This window comes from Trachurus trachurus (genome assembly GCF_905171665.1).
Source record: "Trachurus trachurus genome assembly, chromosome: 22".
Lineage (NCBI taxonomy): Eukaryota > Metazoa > Chordata > Actinopteri > Carangiformes > Carangidae > Trachurus > Trachurus trachurus.
The window spans coordinates 24,987,030-24,999,770 of record NC_139907.1 but is presented as its reverse complement, the minus strand read 5'-3'; the positions used below and the strand labels follow the sequence as shown (position 1 = coordinate 24,999,770).

Here is a 12,741-nt window from a genome sequence, read left to right as displayed (position 1 = left end):
CAGCAGTTTTAATGGATTTTTTTTTATTATCATTTTTTTGCTTTAATTTATGGACTGCTATAACATTGTGTCTCATAAACATACCAATACTGCACATGAGATAAAAACTGTATTGACTATTACTCAGATGGACTGGTTCTTTTTTTTTTGGTGCAAGACTGTACATTTTCAGTTGCCTATTTATGTACATAAATATTTTTGTTCTGATATAACAAGTGTTGTATGTCAAAATAAAATGGAACATTTTCAAGACAAGGCTGTTGATGAATTATCGAGAAGCTATACATATCAACCAAGTGATTGACTGGCATTAATCATCACAAATTATTCATTACACATACACAAATAAAATGTTGAGCATCATACCCAGCTGTTTACAGTACCAACTACACAACGCCGTTACCACAATTGCCCTTTATAACTGCTCTGAAAGCTTTGTTTCTAAAAGAATGATCACATCCCACAGTCCGGAGACTTAACTGTAGCACAGTCCCCAGTATATCATTCCCAGAATACACGGCTCCATTTTCTGGCATAAATTTTTCAACAGAGTGATGGAAACAAAGAAGACGTTGACATGTCAAGTCTAGGAGTAAACACAGTGAAATCAGCAGCAGGAAGGTCCATTAAGTATGCATCCATTATCCTCATCCATTTCCTGTCTGTGGTGCGTGTATGACATGGCCAGAAAAGGCAAACACAGCAACTGCCCCCATACAGTACAGCCCTTAATGGAGCAAGCCCCCGGAGGAGAGTGTAATTATGGTTTCTCCTCAGTTAGCTAGACAGTAATGCACACTGATGAAACTGCACTCTGGCCCTCTCTCTGTCATACGGAGGGGGTCTTTTGGCCGAGGGCTCCATTATAGTAATTTGCTTGGTTCGCCCCGCTTCCACTCTTGAGTCTCCACCGCAGAGGCCATCCATGCTGTAACACTACGCTGCCAGGCTGAGACATTTTTGTCAAGTAATAATAACTTTGATTAAAAAAAACGAGAAAAAACAGAAAAAAGGCTTTAGTGTTAAAAATAAAACTAAAAGATAAGCCACGCTCTAAAAAAGACGTGACATGGCGCCCGACACTTTTGCTTCCTTTATAATTAAATTACACACAAGGACAAGAAAAGCAATGCTCATGTCAGACTCACAGCCAAACATAGATTACAAGAGTGACTGCAGTGCCTGCCAAAAGAAACAAAGCCCTCACTAATCCTTTTATACTGACTCCTCTATGCTTCTTCGGTCCAGAGCTGACAGTAGTCTGGGACTGTGCATCATCCCAGATGAGCTCATGATGTGTCTGCCTTCTGTATGTCTTGTCAATTAAAAGAAAAGAAAGAATCAAATCAAACGGTAACAAGTGCAAAGTGACTCTAAGATGAGCCTTTGTTGCCTTCAGGAAGTAGGACGAGTGGCGTGGAGAAAGAAAAATTCAAGCTTCTTAGTGGATTGGACACTTTACAACTTTTGTGTGCTGCTGTACAGTTTTGCTAAAACACAATCTTCACATAATTCTATTTTTATACATTACAGACAAAGGAAATATACAGTACACTGTATTGCATTTGCATTAAAGTCTGTGTCTAGGCTTTGCTTACTTATTGTTTATGTGTTAATTCTGCTCATCTAGATCAGTGTTTCCAGTTACAGAAGGAAGATGCTGCTCCTCCTGAGGTCTACACAGACACATATTTACATCCACTTTATACAGGCTGGATATAATAAGTTAGAGGTTGAATTAGGAGTTCTGCATTGCTTGAGATAGTAGGTGGTGTTTAAAACTCCTGACACAGCTTTTAGACAATAATAATGATAGTGATAATAATAGGTCACTTAAGGCTAAAGCAGAAGTCTAAGGGTGATGACTGACAAGCACAGTGTAGCTATCACGACTTCCTCTTCTTCTTTGGCGCGGTGTAGTTAGTGGTGCGATGCTCCATCCTGTCATATTTATCATGGCCTTCCCTGGGGAGATAATGGAGTGTGGATTGATAATTCATCACTCTAAATACTTGATATTCATGCTGCCGAACATTATGGCAGCATCCTGCCCGCAATGTATCTGGGTCATGGTACACATTCCAAATCACAGGCGTCTTTTTCTTTGGCATCAGAGTAAAGATTTCCATGCAAAGCTGAGAGAAAGAACAAACCAACAGAATTGTGGTTGTGTTTCTCATAATGAAGGTGTTGCATTTACCTGAAGCAGCGGTTACAGTAGAGGTCTCCTTCACAGGTGTGACAGCGAACCGTGGCGTCTTGGTTACAGATGCAGCACCATGGAAGTTCATCTTCATCACTGTCTGACTGCTGATGAGCCACGGCAGCAGGTGAAATCCTACTCTTAGCTGCCGGTGCCTGTTTCTTTCAAACACACCATACCATCAACAGATTACATGTTATTCCCTCTAACACAGTGGTTCCCAACCTTTTTTGTCTCGTGACCCCATTTTGACATTGAAATGCTGCATTTGATTAGATTAAGATTGTGTGTGGTGTTTTTGATCATAATTTATTATAGGTATTTTTTTCCCCAATTACTAGACATTTCAGTTGACCCCATTTGAATTCCAGGCGACCCCACGTGGGGTCCCGAGCCCAAGGTTGAAAAACACTGCTCTAACAGTTGGAAAAATGCTTGAATTTGTATTTTGGGTTTGTTTATTTTTTTTGGTACCTGTTTCTTTGAAGTTTTTTTCTTCTCCACGTTCCTCGGTCCACTCTGTTCTAAAGGAATGTTGTAGCCGCTGGCCTCATCCAGTGCAGCTTCTTCTGAGAGCTGGAGCAAAGATCAGAAAAATAACTATTTCAAAACATGTCTGCAGTTCACATTAACAAACAATCACAGTGGCAAAATAGCAGCCCCTTGTGGTGGTCCTGAGTGGTCTGAGCTGGCTCTCCATGACCTTTAAAGGTGTGTTATGTACACTCACTACCATCTACATCACAATACACAATTGATTGTATTTCATTTTAAAGTCCATACCTGTTTCAAGACTCTCCTCACTGCCTCCTCCTCAGTCTCCTCATCACTGTCTGGAGGTTGGAAGTCCTCCATGGTAACTAAAAAGAAAATGAGAAAACAAGGACACATTATCAGATATATATTCCTCTTACTACAGATCTTATCATATTTTTGGGACTGTGGAGTAAAACTGTAGATAACAGATAAGATAAAGTGGTTTGTTAATCATATATGTTACGTACCTTTGTCTGGGTCCTGCCCCTTCAGCTCGGCCATCCTCTTGGCCATGTGGAGGATCTGATCCTGGGAATGCCGCTCCCTCCTCAGCTCCTCCATGGCCTCCTCCAGCAGACGGTCCTTCTCAACCTCCAGCTGCTTGACCGCATCCTGGTTCTCCTCCAAATTCTCATCCAGGATTCCCCCCACCCCTTTGTTAAGGTCGTTCATACGGCCGTTGGCATCTGCTGGGGAAAAAATAGGTTTTATCATATTAAAGGTAAAGGTAAAGGTACTTTATTAGGGGATCAACACAGAAGTGGAACAAGGTGAGATTTTATGGCATGACTGTCGTAATGGAATCTTGATATAATCTGCAGGATTGTCACACATTGCTCCGGTCGCTGTATGATAAACCGACTGACTGTGTGTGAGAGAAGTGAGATCTTACTGCACTCAGGATTTGATTGCTGCTCATCAATGGCAACTTCCTCTGTCATCTGACCGAGCAGATCATTGGTTTGTTCAGTCTGAGTCCTGTTATCTGGAGGCTTGTGCACCTGTACAGATGAGCACACAATTACCCATACTGCACTGGTAACTCTTTAGCATTCTGCCCTTTCTAAACAATGTCAAATATTTCACAATGTTGCCTAAGGAGTTGGGGTTTAGCTCACAGCTGGAGGAGCTTGAGATGGCGGAGGCAGACCCCGCAGAGCTGCCAGACGGTCCTCCATGTCCTCTGAAGAAGGCACTGGCTGGCTGGGAGCTTTCAGTGCAGCGAGGCGAGACTCTATCTCTTTCTCAGAAGGGATAGACTCTGAAGAAGAGGTAAAAAAAAAGATGGTGTGACTAAAGTTGTTGCATTAAAGGAATAGTTCACCAAAAAATGAAACTGACTCACCCTCATGCTGATGAATGCAAGCGGGTGCACGCGTGAATCGCATTCAATACAGGACTGTTTAGGCTGTAAAAATGTCCTAAATGACGTTGTTTCGAGTAAACTCTGGACTATATCCCTTCAGGACACTTGGATTGCAGTGCACGAGCAGTATGGAGGAATAATACAAGGTTTTTGTGTAGTTTTATGGACCTTTTTGTGTTGGGTGCTATTGACTCGAGGATTTCGTTGGACTACGAACCGGCCTCCCGGGTCTCCAGATGCACTTTAAGGAATAAAAAACTACTCCAGAGTATTCATCAGCATGAGGGTAAGTCAATAATGACTGAATTTCATTTTTTGGTGAACTATTCCTTTAAATTGAAGTAGTAGTCGTTAAAATCTAATTTCCTTACTGGGTGTTGTCTCCTCTTTGAGTTTCTGAAGTCTCTCAGCAATAGCTTGATCTTCTTTACTCAAGCCTTTGACAGGTAGATGGCCCGCTCTGTTGTTTTTGCTCCCTCCATGAGCAGGAGGCTGCGCTGAATGTCCCTGCTGTTTGGCCTCGAACGCAGCAACCCGTCTATGGGAGAGACATTAACTTTACATGTAACACAACTGTTGCCTTTCAAATGTCATCATATAAATAAATGTTATGTATAGCATCATCACTTTTTGTAATTTTCAGGAGGGGACCATCTTCCAGCACTGCTTTGCGACTCCCCACTGAAAGTGAAAAGACAAAGACATGTCAGAGGCCTTCAGGCTCATCAGATGATCACATTTATTCCGTTGGTTCTTTTCTGGTTTGGCTTTTACCTCGTCAAATTGCCATGGCACTGTTTGCACACCTTCTGCTGTTGGGTGGTGCCACAGCGAGGCACCACAGCACTGAAAGTCAAGCAGCTGGAGCAGAAGGAGCGGCCACAGTTCTTACAGCCCAGCTGTGAGGACACACCAGCAGAAATGACACCGTTTACTGTCCATGTTCATGTATATCTGCGTTATTATTCTAAGCCAGCCAGACCTTACCTCCTTCTTGAAGAGGCTAAACTTTGATGCACAACAAAAACAACGGTTGTCCATTCCGACACGTGCGGACTCATGTGACAGGTTGTTATTATAATTCGGCTGCTATTGATATCCAAGGTGAATATTAGGAGAAACCCGACTCTATGAGGAAATAATTTGGTAGCTCAGAGCCTGTTTTCAACCTTCCTCCAGCGTTGTTGCGAACGAATCCGGAACTATACCGGAAGTTGCGACGTTACGTCAATATACGTTTTCCTGTTTCTGCTTCCTCCAATCAGCTTCCTCCAAATGAGCTCGCGGTCGCCGTTCAAAACACGGAGCCGACCGTTCAACAGGGAGCCGTGCTGCAGCTGTGCAGTTGGTGATTTACTCAAGAAAACAGGCGGAGGAGGCTTGTAAGAGGTATGAATAACACCACTTGTAGAGAAGCGGGTCTATATTTAAATGTGAGACGTACAGTTCGACAATATTGAGCGAGTCGCTGAAACGGATCGAGATAAAGTAAATGTTAGCTAGCTGGTGTGTTAGCCCCCTCTCGTCATGCCTCAGTATCGGTCCTCTCTCCTCAGCGTCTGTTGTTTAACTTTAGCCACAGGAAGCACAGTTTCTTTTTTTGTGCTACAAACTGTTACAGAGCACTGTGACATTTTGTTATATCGGTTATTTCGAACTGTTCTAGACCTGTAAAGATGTTTGTTATTACTGTACGCTACTTTTCCGTCATGTTATGAAACGTGTAACATTCCTGTAACTGAGTGACATTAACGTTACTCCTCCTCTGTCCAGTTTGCACAGTCATGCACTAAAAGCCCTAAATACTAAATTGTATCAGAAGTTATTATCTTTATTAATGTAAAGTACATTATAATAGTGGGGGAATAATGACACGTGCCAGTCATTACGAGAATATTAACATAAAGCACACTCATATTTACACATAACTTTATCTCTGAGTTCATTTTAAGGAAAAGGAAATCCAAAATTTTGGATCAAAAAGAGGCTAAATCAAAGGTTTTAGGAATCCAATGAAAAACAATTTAGTGCTGTTAACCAAAAAGCAAGTTCATTATATTACTCTGTATTATTAATATTACTATTATTAGTAGTAGTAGTGGTAAATCTATATATTGTCCATTAGCTTTTTGTACTATCAAGTGTCCTCCACTGAGGAGATCATTACTGCAGACAGGAGCAAGTGCAGAAGGACATTTGGAAACTATTAAGGTTAACTCTGTCTCTGACCTGTGTCTCTGTTTGTAGGCATCTCGTCGTTTAATTTCCACAATGGCAGAGGGAGGAGATGTGGAATGGGAGCTGAGCAAAGAAAACATCCAGCCGCTGCGGCGCGGCAGAGACATATCAGTCTTACACCAAGCGCTCAGTCAACAACAGGATGGAGTCAGCTCAGCCATCAACCAACAGAGACAGTATGGATGAGCTTTCTTACTTATCTTCTGAATTGGTGATCTTAATTTCTAATGGACAAACTCTCCCAGCAGGTTTCACATAATGATGGAGGTTTGTTGGTTTTTGCTTCTCCAGGGCCTTTGAGTCTGAGCTGCGAATGTATGAAGGAGATGATCCACTTGATGTTTGGGATCGGTAAGTGATGTATGCCAACACCGAAGTGTAGTCGTCCATGTTGCTCTTAAATCTGAGAAGTTTTATATTTAATCCTCATGTGGATCTGTCTTTCACAGGTATATAAAGTGGACAGAGCAAACCTTCCCTCAGGGGGGAAAGGAGAGCAACCTCACCACTCTGTTGGAGCAGGTCACGACCAGATTCACAGGGGAAAAGAAATATCACAATGACCCTCGCTACGTTGACATCTGGATCAAATTTGTATGTGTTCTATTTAATCCCGGACTAATTTTGCAGCTTTGACAAATTAATCCATCAGCAATAACTGACATATTATATATATATGTGTGTGTTTTTTATCAACAGGCAGAGACCTGCACAGAGCCCTTGGACATTTACAGATACATGCAAGCGCAGGGAATAGGAGTGACACAGGCATGCTTGTACATCGCTTGGTCTGAGGAGTATGAAAATCAAGGCAACTTTCGCAAAGCAGACCTGGTCTACCAGGAGGGATTCAAGAAATTTGCTGAGCCACATGATAAGCTCCTGCAGTTTCATAAGTATGAATCAATACAGAACAGTATGAGATAAATAAAGATCTAATAGAGATAGAGAGGAGTTTATTTCCCTGCTTTCAACATAATCATAATCACAGTTTTCTATGGTGTTATTCAAAGGGCTCTGCAGGCACGTGTGGCCCGACAGGTGATGATGAATGTGGAGGAGGACGATAGTGATGAAGAGCCCAAACAGCCTGAGAGAGTTTCCCTGGTCGACCTCAAGCATAGAGGGAAGAAGAAAGCCGTCGCTCCCGTCAACAGAACTGGACCCGCAATTAAAAGTAAGCACACATCTAATTTACACATGTTGTGAAAGACTCAGCTGATGTAAAGTGTTCCAGCACTTTAAAGGTGTTAGCTACAAGTTGAATTCCTCCCGGCCAGTAAGTGTCGCACTCACACTCGCATGCTCTCGCTCCAACCTTCAATTGTACTGGTTGCCAGATACGCCTATAGGGAGCGGCTAGTAGCTAAAGCTAAGCTAGCGCTAACCGTATTTATCTGAATCATTTCACACTAACTCACCTACAGACGAACCCAACAAACCTGCAGCATCACACCTGCACCGGAAACGTTACAGTACCGGCTGACCGTTAGTTAGCATTAGCTTGATGGCAGTTTCTCCACAGAGCTATCAGGATCTGGCCCATGGATTGATCTGGCCCCCTGAGCTCCACCTCATGTGACATAAACATACTAATGCTGTTGGCACACAGATAATTTCATACCAACCCGTCAAAATTTTGAAAACAATTATTTATATACTATTTTAAAAAATCTGTAAAAATAATACTTTTATTCTGCACCCCTCTAGACGTTCTGTGGATGTTTTCTTTTCTTTTTTTTTTATTAATCGTTTTGATGAAAAAGTTGTAGCTATGACCTTTGAGTAAACAGCATTATTGTTATAAAGGATGTTTAATCTAAGTGTTTAATGTTTTCTTTGGACAGGTATTTCTGGAGGCTTACAGTCACGCGGTGCCCCTGTTCTCGGTAACGCTTCCAACAGTCGGCTGGTGATCTTTGATGAAAGCAAGACTCAAAGTGCTGGTCCATCAGAGCCCAGACTGGAGCCCTGGATGGCTCCTCCCACTTCTAGAGCAAAGGAGAACGACCAGAGACAAGAGAGATGGTGTGATGTCAAGGTATGACACAAGCAGGTGTCACAACATGCCATTTATACGAGTAAAAATAGCCCTGTCAGTATAATACAGTTCTGTTTTGTGCATCATAGGTACCCCAGAAGTCCAAATTTGGGCATACTGTCATGGCTCCACCACCTCCCAAACCTACCTTCCAGCCATTTGTGGAGGAGTCAGACCAGCCTCCAACAATGTGAGTGACAAGAATCTACTTTTTATCTGCTGTTTGAACATCATGCACTCAGGTTCATGATAATAAGTACTGAAACTGAAATAAGTATTCAGACAAAGCAGTCTATACCAGTTTTCGAGTTATGGTCATGTGACGTTTATCATTAGAGTTGGCTCTTAAAATTAACTAAAAATGAATGGATCAGATGTCCGTTGAGATGGTTCTTCTCTCCTCTCTTCCACAGGACACCATGTAAGATCAACCCAGCAGTGAACACGGTTTTATCAGCGCGTAAGCCATGTAGAGAGGAAACTCCTCTAAAGAGACTGCAGGAGCACCAGCAGCAGCAGAAGGAGGCGGAGTCAGGGAAGCGACAGGAGCAGAGCATGTACTGTAAAGAGCTGCTGCTCAGCGGCGCCTCCGAATTCTGCTTCGAGGAACTGCGTGCTGAACGCTACTTCAAAAAGATGGCACAGGAGCCGCAGGAGGTCACAGGTCAAAAGGATCAAGCTACTGCCACTGCTGAAAACTGATACATCTAACGACGGTTTGATTGTTGTCTTCTTCTTTTTTTTATGGATTGTCACTTTGGTTTTTGACATTGTGTGTGTTATCTTGTAAATATTTTTGTTTATGCAAACCTAGTCGCTAAGAAAGGTCAGAAGACAGAAGTGGTTGAGATTTGCAGAAACCCATTTGACTGAAGATACACTATTTTAGCTGTGTAGGATTCATTAAAAACACAACAGGACTAAATACTGGGAACATCTGTACAATCTAATGCAATCCAGTACGAAACACCATGAACTACTGCAATAGATCTGACTGTAGGTTAGAAACATACATATTTTAATCAATAATATCAGCTTCACAGTAGTGCTTAGAGGGCTATGTAAACTTATTTTATGGTTATGTATCCACCACTTGTATATACTAAACACATGTGGTTACCCTAGCTCAGGTCTCTGCTGTAGAAATCCTACCCACAGTTATTCCTAATTGCACTCTCAGTCATTTCATTTTATCTCAGCTGCATTTTTGCTTGGTGCTTTTTATACATGTTGCTGTCTTTTAGTTGTTTTATTGAGCAAATTTACACCACAGTTGGAAACTGGGCTTCAGTGAGGTGATTCGACTGGATCCTGTGTCTCAGTCTGAGTAAAACGTCCCCTGTTGGCCATGTGTCACTGGTGTTCAATAAACTTGTTAATTGTCTGTCACATGACTTGTGCAGTTGTGATTTCTTTTTTTCTTTTTTTTTAGACGGGGGATTGTGGTAATGCACTGTCAGCAGGGGGCATGCAAGGGAAAGCAAGGATTGTATTCCTGTTAATGTGGGTTGGATTTGGATTACTAATGGGGTGCAACAAATTAGTGCAGAGTGTAATCTGTTGCTGCAGTTTAACGAGTCAAAACTGGTTACCAAAAGTGAAAGTAAACTACATTCAAATAGTCATAAATGTCATTATCACTGCTGCTGCTTATTCTAATGAAGTGGCTTCATTTCAGTATGATACCGCAGGGGACTCTTGAACTGTCTTTTAGAAATCCCAACACTTTACAGACACCAGACTTTTCATGAAACCATCTAATATTCAGCTGGACAAATGTTAATGATTGTCCAGGAGAGGTTACCCAGAAGCTCGCTGACTAAAGTGCTGTGAGTAAACCTAATGTACTGTGATGATGGGATCCACTTCACACGCAGGCAGCTCACACGGCAGACTTTGATGAATGGCTGGAAGATAGGTGCTTGCCTCATTAGCAAGTGAAATCCACCCCTTTGCAGTTGTGGGCAGAACGGGCCGCGGATCTCCCCCAAGAGGCCACTACCCTGACGTACTTCAGCGCAGAGTGCTGCTTGCTTTTACATGGACGTGCAAGCACTGGAGGAACAGACTTTAATCTCATACTGGAAATATGACACCGCCAGCCAAGATCCTCTCAACTGGTGAGTTCCCAAAACTGTCTACTTTTAATTTTGGCTTAGCACTTCCAGCAGCTGAAATTCAGTGATAAATGATAGGCAACATGATGCACTCCCACCATAATAACACAGCATAACCACATCATAATGCATCCTCTATAGCGCGCTATTTGGCAGGACTTATTAAAAGCTCATCCCATGAAAGCAAGCAGCCAGTGACTCTGATAGCGCCTCAGACAGAAAATCCATAGCTCTCTCTTACTGCAGCAGAGAGATGGTACAAGCAGGCTACCTCTCCTTAATGTGCTTTAGACAGGCCCTCAGAGAAGAGCTTTTGTCCAGCGCTGTTACTCTGATAGACAGGAACACTCAGCCTCTATATGGGCCGTGTTTTACAGTCAGAGCTCTTAACCTATTTGCACGGCTTGTATTTACATGCACCAGTTAACAGAAAGTTCTCAGCCCACGGTTCCACTTCACGTACGTGACAAGGAGGCATTTTTGTTCATTTTGTGGACTGAACTCGTCTCGGCCGGGCAAAAGTGCAGCAGCAGCAGATCAGAGTCTGATTTGTATTCACAGAATGTTGCCATTATTGTTCAGGTCCATTTCTGTCAAAGAAATATATTAAATATGAGAAAGTAGTCATGATGTTATTAAATGTTTTTGAATCCGCTTTTTTTTTTTACACTATCTTTCCAAATTACAATATTGATTTACATTATAATTCCATTTTAGTAAATACTTATTCTGACTTGGTAGGTCATTATTTGAATAGATAGTGTCATTATTTATGCTATATAATGTCATTGTTTAGTGTAATTATTTATTCTAAACAATGACATTATAACATGTCACTGAGTGATTGATCATTTCAATTTAGTGATGTATCATTTTGACTTGATAAAAATAAGATTTTGACTTACACCTCACAATTTTGTCTGAAAATATGTTGATTTACAACATAATCTTAACTTTAGAAGTCAAAATTACTTTTTGTGTTATACTTTTTTGGTTTTCATAGTTGCAGACTCCCTGCATGTTTTTTCTTTTTTCCTTTTACCTTTTCTGAGCACTTATGGGCTTCCATATACCGCTAATGTCAAGTAAATGGGCCAATAACGCACATTTTGTCATATCTACTGTAGATGTCAGACATTTTACTCAATTAAAATGGATCTGTAGGTCATCTGGAGATGACACTGGATTTTCAGTAGCATTTGCATCACCTTTGTAGGCCGAGCCCCGTTAACTCCTGGTGCTTTCCAGTCCAGTTGCTTTCGATTTAACCTCCTTTGAAATACTATGACCTGGACAAATGAGAATATGCACCGGCTTACTCCTCCTGGTGAAATCCTCTCAGATTCATCCTGAACAATAGAATGAATTGAAATGCAAATAATTAAGGAAGCTTCACCTAATGTGACCTGTGGGCTTTCTTATTAATGACACTGACTTAAAACCTGTATTGTCATTGTAAGCCCCCCTTTTTTTTTACATTCCATCTTTTATCCAATTGATGGGTTAAGTGTTTAAGGAGACTCCTGATGAGTACATTTAAATAAACCCTGCTGGGTTAGCATGTCTCTCCATTGAGACACTGTAAAAAACAAATAAAAACAGAATTTTTGGGTCAATATTGCAATAGGACAAGAGTGCATAAAATCAATGTATTTTCTCTGTGTGTGTATGTGCTGAAACAAAAGTGGTGTTTGTCAGTGATGAATGCAGTTGGCAGGTGTTTCATTTTCTTGACCTTTTGACCCGCCGGCTCTCCTTCAGACTGACCAAGCAGAGATAAGTGCTAGCATACAAACAGCTCAGCCTAGAATGACTGAGCAAACATGACCGTCGTTGTTATGACAACAGCCATAAGTTTACATATGAAGAAACCAATTACAAGACAGTTTTATTGTGGTTTACGGCTCTGAACTGAAAAGGGGGGGAAAAAATCATACCAGGCACTTAAGTAAAGCCACGCCAATAAATATCTGTGGTGGTAATGCTGACAAGTAGGAATGAAAGAGAGGGTGGGGTCATGTCTGCCATACCCCCAACAGGCAAATCTGCCATTGATATGCAGACTTGGTTGAGTGGAGCCTGATTCACCTGAGTTTATCTGACGTGTCAGGAGGAGGGAGATCATTATTTAAGCCTGTTACAGCGTCTCCCATATCAAAACACTGCGTATGACATGTATGCCCCAAATCTGGCTCGCTCTGCACGCAGTTACTGCATAACTTGACCCTAATACATTTTC

At 41.7% G+C, this 12,741-nt stretch overlaps 2 protein-coding genes across 4 annotated transcripts; one reads left to right on the top strand and one right to left on the bottom strand.

Moving 5' to 3' along the window:
* Nucleotides 1–1,456: 1,456 nt before the first annotated feature.
* zfyve19 (zinc finger, FYVE domain containing 19) lies at nt 1,457–5,297 on the bottom strand. Of its 3 annotated transcripts, none has more exons than XM_083998200.1 (11): nt 5,094–5,297; nt 4,881–5,005; nt 4,734–4,787; nt 4,478–4,644; nt 3,859–4,001; nt 3,633–3,741; nt 3,208–3,429; nt 2,987–3,063; nt 2,678–2,779; nt 2,201–2,364; nt 1,457–1,965 (listed from the first exon to the last, which is right to left on the bottom strand). In XM_083998200.1, exons 1-11 carry the CDS (start codon nt 5,145–5,147, stop codon nt 1,887–1,889), a joined length of 1,296 nt encoding a protein of 431 aa, XP_083854326.1. In that variant the 5' UTR covers nt 5,148–5,297; the 3' UTR covers nt 1,457–1,886. The 3 variants fall into 3 exon arrangements, with proteins under 3 accessions (XP_083854326.1, XP_083854327.1, XP_083854328.1); XM_083998201.1 differs by having other exon boundaries at nt 3,208–3,426; XM_083998202.1 differs by having other exon boundaries at nt 2,201–2,358; nt 3,208–3,426.
* A 128-nt stretch (nt 5,298–5,425) lies between these two features.
* bub1bb (BUB1 mitotic checkpoint serine/threonine kinase Bb) lies at nt 5,426–9,087 on the top strand (the record flags this gene model as incomplete). Its single annotated transcript, XM_083997625.1, has 9 exons — nt 5,426–5,495; nt 6,354–6,520; nt 6,636–6,695; nt 6,794–6,938; nt 7,044–7,240; nt 7,358–7,521; nt 8,192–8,385; nt 8,475–8,575; nt 8,799–9,087. Exons 2-9 carry the CDS (start codon nt 6,378–6,380, stop codon nt 9,085–9,087), a joined length of 1,293 nt encoding a protein of 430 aa, XP_083853751.1. The 5' UTR covers nt 5,426–5,495; nt 6,354–6,377.
* Between the last annotated feature and the right edge of the window lie 3,654 nt (nt 9,088–12,741).

Excerpts from the sequence above, each read along its gene's own strand:
- zfyve19 (XM_083998200.1), bottom strand. The coding sequence starts at position 5,147 with ATGGACAACCGTTGTTTTTGTTGTGCATCAAAGTTTAGCCTCTTCAAG. Across the intron at positions 4,788-4,880 it reads TGCCATGGCAATTTGACGAG|TGGGGAGTCGCAAAGCAGTG; the intron begins GTAAAAGCCAAA and ends TTTCACTTTCAG. Across the intron at positions 2,365-2,677 it reads AAAAAACTTCAAAGAAACAG|AAACAGGCACCGGCAGCTAA; the intron begins GTACCAAAAAAA and ends TGTGTTTGAAAG.